The sequence below is a fragment of the Pyxicephalus adspersus genome, chromosome 5, assembly GCF_032062135.1.
Source record: "Pyxicephalus adspersus chromosome 5, UCB_Pads_2.0, whole genome shotgun sequence".
Taxonomy (NCBI): Eukaryota; Metazoa; Chordata; class Amphibia; order Anura; family Pyxicephalidae; genus Pyxicephalus; species Pyxicephalus adspersus.
The window spans coordinates 103009582-103030978 of NC_092862.1; the positions used below are offsets into that span (position 1 = coordinate 103009582).

The 21397-nt window shown below is 35.1% G+C and overlaps 1 protein-coding gene across 1 annotated transcript in view; it reads left to right on the forward strand.

The window, feature by feature from the left end:
* Window positions 1-21397, forward strand: part of CPNE4 (copine 4) — a 214579-nt gene that overhangs the window by 173273 nt on the left and 19909 nt on the right. The window contains exons 9-13 of the mRNA XM_072412320.1: window positions 816-902; window positions 5136-5195; window positions 13564-13697; window positions 15818-15872; window positions 17596-17647. Coding sequence (XP_072268421.1) covers window positions 816-902; window positions 5136-5195; window positions 13564-13697; window positions 15818-15872; window positions 17596-17647 — 388 coding nt within the window. The remainder of the gene's footprint in view (window positions 1-815; window positions 903-5135; window positions 5196-13563; window positions 13698-15817; window positions 15873-17595; window positions 17648-21397) is intronic.

Below are 21397 nucleotides of genomic sequence, written 5' to 3' on the forward strand. Positions count from 1 at the left end.
GGGTTGGGGGGCGCCCACTGCGGGGCTCATCTTCAACAGTGAAATGCCCAGTCTTGAAACAAGATATCCAGGTTTTGACAGTGCTGTAGGAAGGACACTTCTCCCCTAGTGTTTGTAACATCTCAGTGTGAATGTTCTTTGCTGACTTTCCCTGGAGAAACAAAAACTTCATGACGGCCCATAACTCCAACGACATGAAACTTGCTTGTGCCTCTGCCATCACAGCTTCTCACTATAAGAAAAAACAGTTTTAGGAATCGCAAAGACCTGATATTTGCACAGTTACATACTAGGATATTAGGCTGTCATATGCCCCCACAGTCATTTTTCTATTTCATTTGGAAGGGGGCAAAGCCAGGAACTTCTCAGCACCCCCTCGTATTGTTAAGAATACAAGTTAGCTTATCATTAGGTATTATCAAGTCCAATTTAGGAGTAAAAGCATTCAGGGATATTGTAGGTGATCTCCAAGACTGAGCTATATTCAAACAAACTGCCAGCAAGATATATTTATTAGGCTTAAAGAGTATTTAGGGATTCATACATCCACTTTACTTACATTCATGAGATGTGGGGGGATTCAATTAAAAACATCATCCCAAAAACATGACACCACAGAACACAGTCACTAAATGTGAGCAATAAACCCAGTCTCGGGGCACCTGTGAAAACAAAGAGGAGAAATCTAAGGATTCAATTCATTGAATAATATCTTGTGTTTTAATTTATGCAATGCTTTGGTTCTGATAAATTCCTACAAACAGTATTTTGATTTACATTTATAATCAATTTATTATTGCCTGTTTTCATTATAGGTACAATGGGAATGCATAAATCCAAAGTACAGAATGAAAAAGAAAAACTACAAAAATTCTGGCATTGTAATCCTCAGTCATTGTAAGGTAAGACGGGAGCTAACAAAGAATAATAACAACATTGCAGTGTTCCTTGTCTTATAAGTGCATTGGTAATATTTACATTGCTCCTCATGACTGAAAGTGCTATTCTTCTTGCTTTTAGTAGCCAATTCCTTTTTTCACTCTCCTATTCTGCATTTGAGAGGGTAATTGGAGAATCTAAACAGCATTTCTATTTCTTCAAAACATTCATTTGTTTTGTGAACACCGGTATTCAACAACTCAAACACCAACCCTAACAAGTAGGACTATGAGTTTTTAGTTTCTCTATACTCTGACTGACAGAGTCAGTTCTACAAGTACATCCTGAATGACAGCAGAATGTGTTGTAGGTAGGCTGCTTAGCTTAGCACATATGCATAAACAGGTAGGAATGTCAGAAAAAAATTTAAATATTGGGAACTTTGAAAAAGTCATCAAAGTTTTAGTTGACATATATGCGTTTCATGCTGCTTCCAGGGTTAATTTTAGAGTTGTTGAGATTTGTAGCATTCACACTGCATCTGTCTCCATGACATTCTAAAATTCTGAATTCACATATGTAAAGGGAGTCTTCAATTCTGAATTTCTGTAGAGTTGTGATTAGGGAAGTTGTGTTTAAAGAAGTTGTGTTTAAAGAAGGCCGGCCTTTTGATTGGGAAAAGTGGATATCTAGCTTTGGGCTTACATTGGTGGTTCTCCATTAGCTCTATGCATCAAGACTGTCACATCTCTCATTAGGTTGATGACTTACCTATTAGTGTTGGCATGCTGTTATTTAATACATAAGTAAAAGGGGGTTCGTAAATACAGTTGATGATCCGTCAGGTGACCAATTTTATCCCATGTATCTGATCTTCCTGACACCATAGAATCTAAATGACTGGCCATTGGGTATACAGATGATATCTGAGTGTGTTACAGTATGCTTGTTGATCGCTATGAAATGTGCCTGGATCAGGGACAGACACAGGGCAAACAGTGCTTATGCATGTGGGTCCTGGACCCTCCCCAGCCAACAGAGGCCCCAAGTTATTTCGGCTGAGAGGCTCCAAGCCAGTTCTGCACAGGGGCAAGCCAGTGTCATTTATATAAGCCATGTTACTTTCTTGACAATAATACTCTTTCACTGTGGTACCTCCTATATAAAGCTGGGCCTCCTATATAAAAAAAAATAACCTCTGATCATTTTGAACTCTTATTTCTAATCTTTTTTTCTATGCCATTTTTTAAACCAAGAGATATGACAGTAGTGGATTTATAGGCCACAATTAATGTTCTCATTAATCTTTCACATAGCCTATAAATAAATATGTAACCCTTCTCTGGCCTGACCTAGAAAGAATTTTCTTCAATTCCCAGTGATGTGGTAGGACTTAATGTGGCAGCCTCTTAGGGTTAAATATAATAAAACAGTTCACTACCTTTATAGCTGTACAGTGTATTACATATTACAGTAAACTATGCTGTACAATCTATGGCTGTAGATTCACTGAACTGTTTCTTACTACTTGAAGCATAAGCAGATCTTTGTTAAGTTTAGAAAAGCTAAAGGTTGATTTTAATAGGAGTCCGTTCTAAATTAAGAAAGTGAAAAGAAGATATGAGATGCTGTTGGTAGTAATTCCATCTATTGTATATAACATTTTATAATATATACTTAAAGGAAACTGTACCAACTAGCATGTGTTAAAAACAATGTATTTAAAGGGTTTACAGTGTACTTTCAAATTTATCTATTGCTACTTTGATATTTAAAAGCTAATGCAGAATTAGGACATACCTCACAAGGTTTGGAGATACTGCTTAACCCAAACTATGTAGGCAAAGCAACCAACCCCATTGTATGGACCACATACATATGGAAATAGTAATATGGAAAAAAAAAACATTGATTAAACTGGCATGTGCTCTTTAATAACTTTTTTCTTTACATTAGCCTTTTAAAGCTGTAAATACTTTATTTACCCTATAATTCCTTCACACACTGAGCCTGATTTAATAAAGCTCACACTTAATATACACTTTCATCAGTGAACCTGGGTAATCCAGTACACCTGGAGAAGATCTGGTCCAGATCTGAAAATATTTGCTAACAAATAGCAAAGGACTTTAGAAATCCATTCCAGATTTGCTGGATCACCCAGTTTCACTGATGAAAATGTATCCCAGCCTTGGAAAGCTTTATTACGTCAGACCCAATGACACAATTTACTACTATTTAATATTATTAGCCCTTGGATTCTTTGGCCCTAGGATGATCCTCCTATGTGCCCTGAGGAAGCAGATATTGCTAAATGTGTCTGGGCCTCTAGAACACTATTCTAATCATTGTACCAGCGAACACTCAATTACAAACCTATTTCTATTTTTTTTTAATCTGTATATAAAGTATTATGTTGTAACAGTTGTTCATCAGTTTATGCATGATAGAATAAAACTTTTATACTGACATTTTTTTAATCATGCTCTTTGAACCTTTGAACCTTTGAACAATGCTCTTTGAACATTTTTTTGAAAAAAAAAAAAAGTTTTACTCACTATGTGGATAGACTTATTTACACTTCATCTTGTTTGTAGCTTTTTAAATAACAAATATTATAATATACAGGCTGGTCCAGATTTAGTGCAAAATAGCACTTTTTAAATTGTATACCACATTTTTAGAGATGTACATATCTACCAAAAAAAGACTTAACTGAGGAGAATAAAAAGGACAAAAAGACTTGTATTTGAAAGAGGTCACATTCTAATCAGTATGTTAAGATTAACTGCTATAGCAAAAACAAGTGTTTACTACCAAATATCTATAAGCTACAGAGCATGTTTAATCCCTGACCTGCAGAAAATGCCTCCAAAGTTTTATATATTCTTTATTTCTCTGGGAAAAAGGACAAAGCAGTCTAAAAAAAACACAGTTTTCAGTAAATTTGGGTAAATCAAATGATATTGTACTGCTTTATTTTGTATATATATAATATTAAAATGCTGAATACAGTAGACCTGATTATTTAAAGCTCTCTAAGATAGACTTTCATGGAAGAACCTGGGGGAGACAGCAAACCAGGAGTGAATTTGGTCAAGGGCTGAAAACATTTGCCATGTGATAGGAAATGGTTTTAAGAAATCAATTCCAGGTTTGTTGGATCATCCAGGCCTAGTGTGTAGCATCAATCTTGATTTACAGGAAAAAAAGGAAATTAAAAGTACTATCTATCTAGTACGATCTAAAGTAATAATAATGTAATTCCACTTTATGTTTCTTAACATACTAGTTTACCTAGGAAGTAGTAATAGTAGACTAATAAAAATGAGCAACTTATTGGATCCTAAAATAATGTAATTAAAAAAAAAATGTTCTGAAGAAACCTAAAGCTAGTTCTGTGTAATAGAAGTGAGTTTATACTCCCCTCCCCTGCAGGCCATGAGTGTTAGATGTCCTGTCTTCCACCATATGCTGTAGTTTTGTCCTCCAAATCCCCACCACTATAGGACTACAACATTGATGTAGAAGTTGAAGGAAAAATCCTCAACATGTAGCAGGGACACTGACATCTTGCTCTCCTAAAACTGAACAAGAGGTTTGTTCCAGCTAGAGAGGTATGTATAATACTTCTTTTATTGCAGGGAACTTCTTTAGGATTTAGGATTTTTTTTTTAAACTTGGCAGAGTTGCCTAAAAGCAAGATCTTTTTATTTTACATATTATATTCTTTAATTAATGTCTATCTATCTGGTTAAATAATTTCTAACCTTATTCATTAAATAGCTGCACCAAATTAGGCATATAATTTATAACAGTCTCTTAATTTCAGTGTCAATTTTTGTCCTGTCAGAGAACCATCTATATTTCATCTAACATCTATATTTCACTCTCATCATCTATGCTTACATGCCTTTCAATAAAATAGAACTATATGGACCTTGAAATAATGTGATGAAAAGTGTTTCTTGCTAATGCAGTACTTCAGTATCTTTACATGTTTAAATACAGGAAACTAATCTAACACATTGCTGATAGAAATGAGTTCCTTTTAGCATGTTCTGTAGAAAATATCTCATTTTAGTTTACCTGCTGAATAGCAATCATAGATAGGAACTGATAATATCTCTGTTGTTGTCTGTTCTTATGTCATTCTACTGTCACTTTCTTCTTTATTTTGTTTTACATAATTAATTGTGTAAATGAAAATGTGATATTTATATTTGATAAGCATTTATTTCATTATTTTTTTCCAGATTCACAAAATGCATTCATTCTTAGACTATATCATGGGCGGATGTCAAATCCAGTTTACAGTAAGTTGCATTCCTAATTTCTAGTGTTTTTTTATAAATGAATAACTAGGACATAAAAACTTTGCCCCTAAGAAATATTATGAAGTCATTTTGACATATAGCAGTACATAGTAGATGTAAGTTATAGTAGTAGTTAGTCACATTCAACAGAACTTTCTCTTTTAACGTTGAAGACAATCCCCAAAGAATATACCCCTGTATTTATATCTACACAGCACAAACACCCTAATCCAATCACCATGAAATGTGACATGGCAGATCATAATTTTCCAAAACCAGGTGTGAAATATGTTGCACCCTGTACTAGTCCATCATGTACAACCCCTAGGGAAGTAAACATATCTCAGATATAAAACCCTATGGACATTAAGGATTAAATTAAAGATTAAATCCTTAATACCCAGTTATATTCTGTGCTTCTATAAAAGCATCCAGTTTTTTCTTAAAGCAATCTATAGTAGTTGAAACTTCTGAAACTTCTTCCTGAGGAAGCCGATTCCACATTTTCACAGATCTTACAGTGAAGAATCCCTTCCTGATCCAGAGCTTAAACTTTTTTCCTCCAGACGCAAAGAGTGCTCTCTTGTTCTTTGTAATGATCTCAAAATGAATAATGGGGAAGAGAGTTCTCTATATGGACAATTTATATATTTATACAGGGTGATCATATACCCCCTTAAACATCTCTTATCAAGGGAGAATAGATTCAGTTCAGCTAATCTCACCTCATAGTTGAGCTCTTCCATTCCTTTTATTAGTTAAGTTGCAAAGATGTTAAACCTTCGAACTACATGGCTAAAGGTAGTAATTATTGTGAAACCACCAGCATAAAGATGGTAATACAGCATTATAGATTGAGGACAGATGGTTTTTATTTGATGTAGATGGCTTCTTTCACACCTCATGCAAACCACGTGTCCTTTATGTCCAAAATATGCACTTCAATGTCCTTGAAAAGATTTCCATTTTCCTTAAGATATGAGAAAAATGTTGAATCCTGTCCTGTAGAGTCTGCCTACTTTGTTGGGCATTCATTTGTAGGGAGATTGTTTTGCTCGTGTTTGGGTGTTGGGTCTTTTGGATGTACAAGTTTCTGTCTCCGAGTATTGCTGGGCTCTAAAGAAACAGTGACGTGATGATTGTTAAAACTTCTGCTGTTTTTCTGACACACCAACTACATAAGAGAGTACAGTATTTATTTCATATTTTCTATTTGTCTATTTGTTTGATGGTCCTGAATTCCTGCTTAACTTTGTGAAAGTGTTTACAAAAGCCTGGTATGGGTAGTCACAAGATCACAATCTCAGCCTAATGTTATGTTAACCCTCAGAGCAGATACTCATTGGTGTGGGTCCTTCTTCATATGTAACAAGCAGTCCAAAAATTGTATTTTGTCATTTGGCTCTTCCCATGAAAATGTTAAAGTTTTGTCTACTGAGTATATGTGTTCTACAAGTTTCAATCTTGACCCATGTGTCATCTGCCTGATTTATTAAAGCTCTCCTAGACTGGAGAAGATACAATTTTATCAGTGAACCTGGGTTACCCAGCAAACCTGAAATGGATTTCTTAAAAACAATTTTCTATTTGTTAGCAAATGTTTTCAATCCTTGACCAGATCCATTCCAAGTGTGCTGGATCACCTAGGTTCACCGATGAAAGTCTATTTTCTCCAGTCTTGGAGAGCTTTAATAAATCATGCCCTAAGTCTCTATATACTAAGTAACTAGCCTAGACATAGTCTTTCAAAGTTTGCCCACCTGAAGAAGCATCCTGGAAGAAAGTGTCTGCCACAGGCAGAAAGAAGGGCCCATACACCTACCATGTGCCACATCATAAAAATGTTACATTTGTTGACCATTCCTTTGTGTTGGCAGCCCATTCAAAATGAATGGGCTGCCTTAACGCAATGCATGTTAATGGGTGTAAGTTAACACAGCACACAGGAAGAGAAATGTGTGAATGTGCTCCTCAGTCCTCCTCCAGAAATAACTCATTCACACTGTTAATTTTTCAGGCAAGTTGCAGAATGAGAGGTTCTGTTAGACTGTGATTGATTTTTTTTTCACTAGCTAGTGACAGATTGAAAGGCAGCAGCAGAGGGTTCTGCAGCATAACTTGAAGACAATAGTATTCAAATATTAACCTTAGCGTGGAAGGCATCCTAATCCCAGATGTACATGCTTTTCCTGGATGATGAGCAAAGACGACGTTTTGGAAGATAAAGACATTGTCAATAAGAATAGTATGAGCTCCTTAAGAGATAATTAATGCATTACTTAACATGCTTGTTCTTAACATTAAACTATATTTAATACTATGTCTGCATTAAATAGTCTTTACAAAATGGTCTGCTGTGCCTTTTAGCCTAAATTACTGTAATTTAAAATAGTTGTACGGATAATACTGTAAATGACTGTAAATTGCAAGCCAGTTACACTAATGAATGGCGATCTCTGAACAGTAGATATTCTGGCAGACAAAATTGCGCTATGAGAGTGTTGACGACTACTTTGTGGCACGTTGCTTGCATTGACAATTTATTTTATATTTTTATGTCAAGGAACAGTGCAGTTTTATGGTAAATGAAGAAGAAACAGCTGTTCGGAACAGGGCGTTTGATGAGAAAAATAACTGGGGTGATAAACAAAGGTTTCTGAAGTGCCTGTAAAGACATTCCCAATAATTTAAAGCATTAATGAGAACTTCCTCACTGTCATGCTTTGTTCTCCAGTTGCTCTATTGTACTCATACAGTTTGTGGTTATAATAACTAACTATTAAACACACCACTAATGTGCCCATTGTGTTTCCAGAGTCTTCCTACAGCTTTAACGTATAAAAAAATTTGATCAATAGTAGTGATTCTAGAGACATTCCAGATCTTAACCATTAATGGATGTTTTCATCCTAGTGAAGGGTCTCCAGCTGTGTGCAGTGTGCTATAGAGGAACACAGAAACCTGCTACTTTTTTTTCTTGTTGCTTGCAAAAGATGAGATGCCTTGATTAAAGGCATATTTTCAGCATATGTAAAACCTGAAAAAATTATGACAAATGTATGCAAATGAGACACACAATTTGTCTGATATGGGTATTGAAATATGGAGCATAGGGTGAATCTGAAGTGTAGATTTAACTTTTCTTTATACGAAGAGGGATTCAATGCTTTTTGTAAGAGGAGACAGGCAATATTGTACAATAGAAGGGCTGAAACAAAAGTAATGCCTCCATATCTGTTACTTATAAATGGATAGGAATATTTTAATATACATGAGCTAAAAATAATTCTTAGAAGAAAATATATTTAAATTTGAAAAAAGTTTTGTTGTTTTACTTATTTTGCCAGACAATTTACTTCACTGTAGTTCTAAACCTCAACTCCTTTGTCCAAATCTAAAACAAAATACCTTGTGCTCACCAAATTACTATACATTTTTGCTAACAATAAGAAAGTGTGGTACAGCTGTCATTGCAGAAGTCACACTCCACGCAAACATGTCCTCAGAAGCATTCACCTTTTTTTTAATGATACCGCGGATATCCGCAAAGGTCTTCGTGTGTGAGCTGCATGGTAGATGTGGTAGGGTAGTGAGATTCATCCTTTTACATGAGTGCATGCAAACCTTCTACAATCCAAGAATAACAATAATGTGACCCACACACTCTTTGAAAACCCCATGCTGAGCAATCCACTGATTGTGTATAATTAGTCCATTGACACATCTCCTGTGAAGCTGTCATAGATCTGTTTAGCCTCACACAGTAGAGATGTTTCTTCCTAGCCGTTTTGCATCCTTTACCCTAACAGCTACCAGTGTTCACATCAACATTGTTATCATCATGAACAGCTTGCCTAAGTCAGTGAATTTTAATTGTGCTGACATCTTTACCATTGGGAACCATTAGTCATAGTACATTGCCTTAATCCCCATTGATGAAGATCTAGGACAGGGTTGGTTTTCTAAAACAATACCTAAACAGCTATTCTTTGTAATAACCTGTCGCCAACAGACTTAATATAAAAGAAGAATATACACAACATGTTAGTGCTTGTCACATATTGGTACTGCCATCTGTTTATAAGATGCAAAAGTGAAGGCATTCCTTTTTTTTTTAACTCTTGTGCAATGCAATATATAGTTTGACAACCTTGATTGTCCTAGAGACTCAACATATTTGCTATGTTACAGGATCTTCTTTACAATTGCGGTGATCTTATTCACTATTTCAGTCAGCCAGGTAATATTACAAACCATAGGTTGGTAAATACATGCATAACAAACTGAATTCTGAAACTAATCTCAAAGGGGCTTTTACTGTAATTAGGAGTCAGTTCTGCAATTTTAAATTAGCAGGATTCAAGTCACATTCATACTATCTTGACATTCTTGTCATATTTAGCTTGCAACGGAGAATAAATGGTAATAGTGTTCTTATAGGGTAATCATTTACTTTGCTAAGTGAATTGTTCTTTAGTGATACTTCTTTAGGAAATAAACCCAGTGACTCCCATAACTCTACAATTAAAGAGGGTAAGGCGGCTGTCCATTGGCATACTTTGATCCAGAGTGCCCCATTAGTGCGTTTAGCCCAGGTTTTCTTGTGCAAATCACAGGGATTATGAGATATTTTATAACGCCTGTACCCATTACACCCATTACAGGGCCTTTATTAGAGGTGCTAAATTTGTTTCTTTGAACCGCTCACACTCTTTCTTTGTCTTTCCTTACAACCTGAGCCCCTTTTTCCTTGGGAAGCTTTTTATCAGGAGACATTATTTTCCATGTTTGTTATGAGTTTGGATGGAGCAGAGAATGGTTAAGCCCTTATGTTTTATTGGAGGAGTTTCCTTTCCTTCCTGTTTTTAATATGAAGAAGTAAGAGGTAATCACTGCAAAATATGCAAAGTGTGTGGAGTGCTGGATAATAGTATTATGAGCAAATTCAACACAAACATTTAACATAGCAGTTTTATACCATGGGAAAAAGCAGGCCATTTTAGACACCTGCAAATGACAGATGTTGGGCATCTTGACGTTACAAGAAATATGTGTTAACAACAGGATAACTCAAAAACAAAGGGCCAAAGATCTGCTCCTGTCTAATGAGAGATATGGAAGGGGAAAGTTGGTGTCTTTTTATTTACAGTCTTTAAAAAAAAAAAACGTGTTTTGGGTGTTTTAATGGGGATCCCATCATCATGACAAAAAGGTAAAATGATATTATCCATTTCTATTCAGTTTTGTAGGTAGAATTGTATCACAAACTAAAATGAGGATACATTTCAATTTCAGTTTATCTATAAAAGAATACCAGAAATATAATAACGCGATAAGTTGGAAGATACATTTTCATAATCACTTTGGCACAATTGCCACACACACATACATATTACTAAACTTAAAGATAAGAGTTTGTTATTATTATAATCAAAAGCACCAATGTAATTCAGATGAAAGAATTATTAAAAATAAAAAAGAAACAAAATAATACAAAATGATACATCTGACAAAATATGAGAAAATAAATATTCATGAAACCCCATTGCATATTACTGAACAATTAAAAGAAGCTTCATATGACAGTAGGACTGCACCTTTTGCACAGGTCTCCCCATTTTTTTCTCTCATGGATACATTCTGACCCATACATGGAAACTGTTGCAAAATGTAAAAACTTAACCTACATTGCTCACCTGTCCTTGTTCCTTGCAGATTTTTGCCAAAAACCTGGAGTGATCAAGCAGGCAGGAGGGGTTCTTTCAGAAGGGGACATTGCCTTTTCCTTTCTGCAATAATGACCTGCCTAATCATGGATTCTTAAAAGTGAAATGTTATTTCTGCTTTAGGCTTGAAATAAATTTACTTTCTCTTTAGTTTTCCATTTCACATAATATCATCTTTTTGATTGTGTTCCTCAATTTGCAGGCAAAGCTGGATATAAGGCTTAGTTTACAGTGATAGTTTTCAAAAACTGTATACAATGCTTGGACACAGTTTCCTAGACATTATTTTAACTTCTTTGGTGCAGTCTATAGCTATTTTCAGGGAGCTATACCAGATAGTTTGTGTTCCTCAACCAATGCATATGCAATGGGTATGGTAGATATGATGTTACATTTAGTCAACTAACCACCTTGCCACTTGCTTCCCACCAGACAGTACACCTAGTAGTGGTTTTCTGGCTGTCCTCATCCCCTCCATCCTCTATAATTTATGCATGATAGTTACATTATGCTCATGATGCAGTTTTCATACATTAGAGGTTGGGTTGTGGAAAAAATGCTACTGTTAATTGTTAGGGAACCATTAGTTGAACAGCACTATGGCTATGTCATTGGCCTTTGTAGTCCTAGGTCACAGGTTTGAATTTGGGCCAGGACACTATCGGCAAGGAATTTGTAAGTTCCCCTGTGTTTGAGTAGGTTTGCTTGGGACATCCCAAAAAACATGCGGATAGGCTTTAAATATTGCCCTTAGACTTTGTTAATGACATGACTAAGGTAGAGACATAAGATTGTTAGCCCTAACACTTGTGAACAGTCCCTTTTATTATCTATCCCCTTCCTTAAAAACCTTGTTTGGCTAAATGATTTCTGCAGCATGCAGCTATTTTTTCTCAAATATGTTCTTAGCTTAGTGGCAGGGCACATATTACTTTCTACAACTTTTCAGAGACACTTTGCTTTTGAAGAGCTAAAAAATGCTCCTACTTCTCCTCTGTATTCTATTATTCTATCTATTGGATGTAAGATTTCAAAAGATTTTTCAAATAAGTTTTAGGGTCTTTAGCGCAGATAAAAAAAGCTATTTTTCACATGCGTACACCATACAATATGAAATAGTAATAGCATGATGGATTGCATAGCAGCCCGACACTGCATCCTCTGTCATCTGCAATTGGTATAAATTATTTCCAAGAAAATTCACGGCACTGGACATTGCAATATTGTAGATATGAGGAAACAAAAGCACAGAATTATTTCTCCCTCACCTGGAACTGATTGTATAACCCCTTTGCAATATACTTGAAATAGGAGGAAGGTGATTTATTGGTTGCTGGTGTCTAGTCTTTAAAATACAGATCTCAAAACATGGTCTAATCTAATTCTATCATATACAGTGTAGAGAAATAATACAGCAATTAGTAACTAAGAACTGTAATAAAATGTTTTTTTTTAAAGACATAAAGGCTACCTACTATTTGCACAAATGAAAAAAAGAATGATGCCATTATTACAAAATAGCTATTCTGAATTTTCCTTTCCTGTGCTAATTAATGTTGGTTAACATATTCTAACTTATAGAATATAGTTATGCTTCCACCTGTCATACATTAAATTAATAATGCCATTTTCTTTGTTGCTTAATGTGGCTACAATGGTAATTAGTCTCCTAAAGCAGATCTATTACTAAAAAACAAAAATAACACCTTTACAGATTGAAAGCTGTCAATCCTTCTGCGATCCAATTCAACAGACACTTCCTACCCTATATAAGAGGGTTATGTATCCTTTTATATAAAGTAAAACATGTGATGATAGGTCTGCTTTAACGATGTTACAATTTTTTACTTTGTCATTTCTGTACAATGTGATAAAAAAGTTTGCCCCACTTAGGTACCAATATAGACATTGAAATCTAGTTATCTAGTGCAATTCCCCAATGTTAGGATGTCTCAGCAAACACACTAGATAACCTCATCACGGAACAAAACATTATCAGTAAGGTTTGACGTTTTCATTAAGTGTGAAATGGGTATTTTTTTACTGTAAGATGGAAAACCAATGAAAATATGTGCAAGCCAAAACAGCTAAAACATTTTCCTGTTTAAATTTGGATATTGTGGGGATAATTAGTTATTCTGTCAGGTTTATTTTGTTTTGTTTTTTGTGTCATTTTTTTGTATCACAAGTCTTCCTGTTGAAATCCCCAGCTGGATCCCAAGCAATTTTTCAGTTCTTCTTCATAAAAAAAGTATCTGTATTGCCACTATTGGGTGCAAACCAGCAGAATGTACCCAGACAGCAATGAAACCTAACAAAGCTGTTCCAAACATTGTTTAAAAGCTTCATTTTACACAGCATAGGCTAAAGCCCCTTCTCGGCTCAGAGAACGTCCACGCTGTTTTGACAGCCAGAATCTGCCAGTAGGAGTAGCAGTAGACTGCCAAGGTATTTGGTTTTTGACGGCATACACTATATGTCTTAAATCCTCAAGTGGTTAACTTAGTTTCTGGACCCAGAATATGTTTGTATGTTTACAAAAACAAAAATATAATGTGACAGGTACTGATATTGTTCAGAACTGTAGAACATGTGCATACTCTACAATTAAAGGATAATAATACCTTTCCTCTCAATTCTAGGTAGCAATTGACTTCACAGCATCTAATGGAGACCCACGTAACAGCTGCTCTCTGCACTACATCCATCCTTACCAGCCCAATGAGTATCTTAAAGCACTTGTGGCTGTTGGGGAAATTTGCCAAGACTATGACAGGTAACATACTGTTGGTGGCATCTCGCTTCTCAGGGGATGCTATTTTATGTCTTACTGTAATTGTTTACTGTGTCCTGATGACTAGCTTGTCGATTGCCATGTAATTATTTTTAAGAGTCTTGCAGCAACAAGATGTTTATCCACATTGATGCTTGCACAGTTATTCCCCCTAGACTTAAGTGAGCTATGTACAGAGAATGTAACACAGCCTTTATGTCCAGTACAATTGCTTTCTATTGACGTAGAACGTGCTAATATTGACATCTCTATGCAGGGGTGAAGAACTCTCTTGTAAGATAGTTTTATTTTTATTTTATTTTTAATATATATATATATATATATATATATATATATATATATATATATATATTTTAATGTTAAAATATATAACACAGTATGAATAAGACCCCATACAACTTTTAAATAAGCCTATATCCCACCAATGTTTTTCACATTCCTTTTTCAATTTATACCTTTCAATATATATAGGTAAAGGTTTCTAAAAAAGATTTTACCTGAAAAATCTTTTGTACCCCAATCCAACTGTGCTAGTTCATGATAGGTTTAGATAAGGTATACTCTGTCCCTGCAGACAACGAAGGATTCATGCATGATGTGTTAGGCTAGCAAAAAAAAAAGTATGTTTCATTTTTTTTTGTCTGTTGTGGCATGGATAAGGCTCTGATTGAAATATTAAAGGGACCTCTGTGGTGGTTGTTCCCCAATTTAGGGTGACAGTAGGCTTTTATTTAAAAAAAACAGGTTGTAGGGTTCTATTTACACCAACCAGACCCTTATCCAGGAATGCAGACTGTGTAGCCAGGAATGGAAAGGCACCAATCATGCATTTCCCTCCCTTTTTTACCATACCAAGCCATGATTCATTCAACATGGGAGAAGGGGGAACCTTGAAAAGGGGGCTGCAAAGCAGAGAAACAATTCCTCACCAATTATATCATACAGCAACATAATTCAGTGCCCACCCTTTTATAGTGAAGGGGCTGAACATACCAAACCCCCATTAATGGCCCATTGTAATCCTGCTAACCACAGTTGAAAGGTTTGGCAGGGCATAAGAGTCCTTTAAAATTGGATCCTTCTACTTTTGCAATAAATTTCGGATAACATCTGAACCTCAAAAATGCAGCATTAATGTGCAGCCCTTGGTAGTCCCAAACCTGGATAATTCTCCTGTGAATAAAAATGAATGTTTTTCACTGTCTGTTTTTTGTGTTAGATATGGGCTGTATGAGCTATTGGTGTGCTTCATGTATGTAACCTATTTCCAGGAAGGAAGATAAATGGTCAGTGTTATGGACTATAGATTATAATTATAAACAGAGAACATCTTTCATTTTATATCACAATTCACAAGTCTCTCCTATAAACCTTGGCCATCTGCCAGAGGATTATATTAAGGTGCTAGCACATGTATTGATTAAGCAGAAATGTTTCCTCTGGCTCCTGGAAGCAGCAAGGTCATCCCAGAAATTCTCAGTTTCAGTCATATTTTGTTCAAACACTGTCACAAATAAAAATCCTTCATCCTGAGTTCCAAGAGTCTTTCAGTGACCGAAGTAAAAGAAACTGGATCCCCACAGGACATTCATATACAGAGCAAAAGCTGTGGGAAGCATCCATTAAATTAGCTGAAACAGCAATAGTAGATATTATAATGGCTTCACAGCACAACATTACAAAGCCAGTTGACAGCGTTATGACCGTAGGGAAAATTATTTCGATTAGTTGAGGTATGAAACACCAAAAAGACATTACACCTGTTTAGCTGCTTAGTTCTGAAAATCAGATGTGACATTATATGAAGGGCTTTGCTCTGAACAGGAATTTGTGTGTGCAGAATATTCATTAAAACTATCATCTACACCAGCCATTCTCAATCTGGGTTCTATGAAACATTAGGGTTCCTCCAGAAGTTCCTTGAGCTGTAGATGATTGATCTCCCATTGTGTGGTGCCTGCATAGTTCTTGATCCAGGCCTACTGCAGAGTTAGCAGGGATCAATATAGCTTTCTTTAAGGGTGCCATTCAGAACTCCATTGTAAGGAGGACATTCTTCCAACAGACCTAATTATTAATTTTATGTTTTCCCTGTTGTATAGTGACAAAATGTTTCCTGCCTTTGGTTTTGGTGCCAGAATACCTCCAGATTACAAGGTAAAAACATTAAGATTTTCATACATAAACTGTATTCATTATATATTATGTTCACAAAAACATTTTGAAAACTAATCAGTAGCCTACAATATCTACAATACCTACAATATATGATAACTGCAGGTATAGATTGTATATGAATTATACATTACATTAAAAATTTTGATGGCATAAATTAGCATATACAATCAGATGACTCAGAATACCAAGTAAATTGCTAAAAACTGGTGGTTTTTAAGTGGATAATGTTACAGGTTTCCCTACTAGTGGGACAGGAACTGTATCTGTAGCTTAACACATCTCTCTGGGGATGATCAGACGATTTTTGTAAGGTTGTTTTTACAGCAAAAAATATTATTTTTGTGAGTGCAATTTTTAAAGCTGCCCACCGACTTTTTGAATTATTGCATAACCCTGAACAGACAATTGTCACAAAAAGTATTTAAATCTTTGTCAATCATGATGATTGTCTATTACCGAAGTTACCTTGTGTTAAGGCGATTTCCTATTGATCCGAGACCAATATTTCCCTCTCTATCATGACCTCTGTTTTCAACGCATTGGGAGCAGTGAATAACACAACACGCAACTTAAGCATATAGTTATATCACGTCTCAAAACTTTATTATCACATCACAGTTTATATAGTCAGACAACAAGGTGGAAGACACTTAGTAGTTAGTCAGTAACAAGAAACTTAATTAACAACTTCGCTGAGCAAGATATTTCAAGGTAAGAAGCTTCAAGGTAAGGATGGAGCAAATATTGACCTACTGATAAGGAGGATATAACTAGTTTCGACACAACTCAATTATCTGCAAAATATAGCAAAAAACACAAAAACAACCTAAATTCAAAGCTCAGCAAAATTATATTCCTTACACCTTGCATCGTACTGCCTCTAAAAGATCATATTGTATACATATTGATCATATGTAGTTGCAGTGCTGGCCATTGTCCCCTTGTAACAATGTAATTTTCAAAGTTTTATCTGTGAATGAATGAAAGTGTCACGTTTAAAGGAATATTGGATGCTTTTGCTATACAGTAATTGTGAATGTTGGGTACAGTAACACATTTTATATATGCTAATAGGCTCTGGTGCCATTCATTCTGAATTGTAATTACTGGTTGTGCACTGCTGTGCATTAGACAGCCCATTCATATACCATGTGTTGTAGTGTGGAAACTAAAAAAAACCACATTCACGTGCGTTTCTGGGCATTAAGCAGCTCCTTTAAATGAATAATCAGCCTACCCCACAGCATGGCAACACACAGTACAAGGCACATCTTTGAAGCCATAGTGTTGCTGACACAAAGATGTGAACTAGGGCACAATGATTGATTCACTTGCCCTGTTGTGTTTAGAAGCTTGACACCAGCTTTTTAGTGGATTTCAACAAATACCCTTTTACTTTATATATGTGGACATCCATTTTATCATTTTCCCAGGTTTACTTGTTTATTCAGATACTCATAAATATAGAACGTCGGTAATTGGTTAGGAGAGACATGCTGGTAATAAGCTTCCATTGTTGATTTTATATTACTGGGTATATCATAATGATTTTATTGCTTTTATCATACTGTTACTTTTCTTTGTAGAAACTGAATGTATTTAAATAATTACATGTTTGGTATTGTTTACAAAATAGTATACAAAGCATGTATATGCAGTGTAATGGCTGTTGTATTCTTCCTTTGTTCTTTCTTCTATTAAGGTTTCACATGACTTTGCAATAAATTTTAATGAAGACAACCCAGAATGTGCAGGTAATATTAACACTTTTTTTAATATGAAAATCTGGAAATGTTTTTGAAGCCTAAAACAACCTGTCACAAACCAAAGGCATGCATAAGTAAAAGTTTCACTCATTTAAAACCGCATACCCAAACAATCACTGGAATCCAGAAATTTAAACACCCTGTAAGTTCATATTTAAATATTTTCTTACCACAAAGCCAAACCTTTTGTTATTTTGCATAGAGCAAGGAAGTATTTTGGGGGATTTATCTTTGAAATGCCACAATTTTTCTCAATTGTGATGGAAATCCTCTCTTTTCCAGGTGTCCCAATTGGAAGATTTATATCATACTTTTATTCAATTCTTGTTTAGTGGAAATTTTAAATGATAGGTTAACCCTCACTATATTTCCCACTGACATTGGTCATTTAGGACATTTAAACTCAATGGGCCTGATTGATTAAAGTCTGGTAAAGATGGACTATCATGGGAGAATCTGGGTGACACAACACACTTGGAATGTATTTAAAAAAAAATGATTTTATATTAGTTCAATCCAGTCCGGATTTGCTGGATGGCCCAGGTTTTCCCATTACAGTCTATCTTCACCAGTCTTGGAGAGCTTTAATAATATCAGACCCAATGGATCTCTCCTACTGGGACACATACTGTATAGCAATACAATCTAGCATTGGATTTGACCTCTCACCACTTCAAATCTAAAAAGGTTTCACCTTTAGTAATGCTTTGGATTAATTCAGCATGAAACTCCAGCATGGTTACTGTGTGTGAGATGTTTCTGTAATAAAGACCAGTCAGTGCTGCTCAATCTCTTTGAGCAGGGTGACTTGTTTTGTATTCACCCTCTCCCTGCAGTTTTCTGCAGGCAGTCTGCACTGGCTTCACAGTGAAGATGTCACTGCTATATTTACCAGCTGTATGTATATTCTTTGTGACTTTTTTATCAGCTTTTTGTTCAGCTTTACTAGCCCAATCATATGGTAAACAGATATGGCGAATACTCCTAAGAAATTTGAAAACAACTTTTGTATCACTGTTGTCTGTTAAGTAGTCATAAGGGAAATGATTATTGCATTTTTTTTTCTTACAGGTAGTAAATTGGAAAGTTTATTGCCCTCTCAATTTTAATTAGATATTGATTAGTTTATGCTTCCTGTAATGCCACATGGCAGCACTAAAAATGATTCCACTGAGCTCACTGAATACAATCAGCCTCCAAGGAATACAAGTTAAAATAAAATATTGCAGAATCAATCTTGAAATTTTTCAGACAGTAGGACAGACAGTCCTTGTGTAGGTTGTTTAGGATTGTTCCATTATCTCAAGCACTGTGCCTAAACAAGTTTTATAAGACACTGATAAAAAATAAATGAAAACTGAAGTACTGACACACATCACTGTCTTCCCCCCACTTTTTCTGGTATCAATAATCCCTTAGTAATGAAGAGGGAATTGAAAAGTTACCCTTAATTGCTGAGAAACTAATTCAGTTTATTAAAGATAGCCTTAATTCACACGAAGCTGCTAGCAGGCTGCCACCCTCTTTCATTTATAATACTTGTCCCTGGTGGCAACTGCTTATCCACTCCTTAGGGCAAGCATTTACCCATTGATTAAAAGGAACTGTTCTAGAGCTACCACCCGCTGGCATCTCCATATGAATTCAGTTGCTCTCTAGCCAAAAAAAGTAATTGGGATTTATACAGGGAACAGGTGTCCTATGAGTGTCAGTTTTTTACATATGTGGATAACTGGCTTGTTCATACTAAACCATGTGTTATGATCTACAGTGGCCAATGGATGGTAACAGCTATCACATCTGTGGATGTGTTTTGCTATGCATTGCAATGCAAAGATCATTGCATCCCTATGCATATCTATAGTGCAATGCAACCTAAATTTACAGTGCACCTGTACTGTGAATTGCACTTGCAGCAATTTTCTCTGCATTGAGATACAATACCAGTCCCTTACTCTTGAATAGGCTGCCTAACCTTGTTGCATAAAGATATATATTACAGAACTTTCTCTCCTAAATCCTAAAATATATATATATTTTGTCCACTGTGATCTGACAATTGGCCTGGTTTTTAAATGCATATACTTTCATTGGTGAAGCTGGGTCATCCAACAAACCTTGAATGGATTTCCTAAAATCATTTGCTATTGGTTAGCAAATGTTTTCAGTTCTGGAGCAGATCCATTCCAGGTTTGCTGTGTCACCCAGCTTCATTGAGAAAAGTGTATCCTTTCCAGTCTAGGAAAGCTTTAATAAATCAGGCCTATTATCCTTGCTGCAGGTTATTTACAGCTACATGCATACTTAAAGTAATTAGGCAGGTTTATTATTGTAAAAGGGACAGGAATTGTCTCTTCTTCAATAAAACACATTTACCTGCCTGATCAGGCTCGGGACCGGGATCTGCTAGGTAACTGCAGGTGTTACGTGATTCCAGCAAGCCAATTAGGATTGGAACTTATAAGAGGAGGAAAAAAAAAAAAGATGGTGACTGTATCTTAAAAATTGCAATCAGGCAGGTAAAGTTTTTTGTTTTTTTTGCAAAAGGCACGTTGTCTTTCCTTTCTGCAATAAAAGACCTGCCTGATCACAATGTTTCAAAGTAAGGGATTAGTTCCGCTTTGATGTCAGCATTTATGTTGTTGTGTTATAGGAGGTTCCATGTGACTTATGCAACATAAGCAGGCCCCATCTGTTGAATAGAACAGCAAGTAATATAGTTAATTATACAAATCCTAACATCCAGACATAAAAATAAGAAAAAATAAATGGATGCTTTCTGAATTACATAGATACACTTAGGCTGATTTACAAAAAAGGTGAAAGTCTTTTTCAATGAATTGTGTGAATATTCAAGTCAATTATCCAATTATGTGCAGAAAAAGAAGTAAACAAACTGTTTTTCTCCTAATTAAATAACTGACGTGAAGCTGTTCACAATTTGTTGTATAGAAAGTAATAAAGTAATACATTTATAACCTATTTGTAGAGGTTCTCTACATTTATCATGATGTGCTGATCCTGATACAAATTATCACTTTAATACTTCAAAAAATACATTTGGGACTTTTAAGGCACCATATAATAAACTAATATCTTTCCAAAAATATTTTTAACCATATGATTCTAATACATTTTATTTATTAAATATGACCAAATAATCTTATAAAAACATTTTATACCATTTAGTACTAGCATGTATACAGACATACATGCTGTCTTTAGCATGCAAGTAACAGAGACATGCTATCTTCGATGTGTTTCGTGGATCGCGTCCACTTCTTCAGGAGGGGAGAAAAAACTATATTTACAAATATTAAATATAGTGATGTCATTGCCTAATATAAACATATAAATTCAAATTCACATTACAATTCAAACAATTTATTAACTTACATTGAACCATGAAACCATAGTTCCTTCAGTTGGACAGCTGGGAGGCAGAGAGGGTGGCAGAGAGCAATACACGGGATGAAACCATCATAGGACCACAAAATCTACCTGCAATGTATCTGCCATGAAATGTGTATATATATATATATATATATATATATATATATATTTATATATTTATTTATATATATATATATATATATATATATATATATATATATATATATATATATATATATATATAACAGAAAAAAACATGATTTTATCCGTAAGGTATTCATATATATTACATATCAAACATATTTTTCAAAAACCATATCCATTAACCCAAATAAAATATATTAG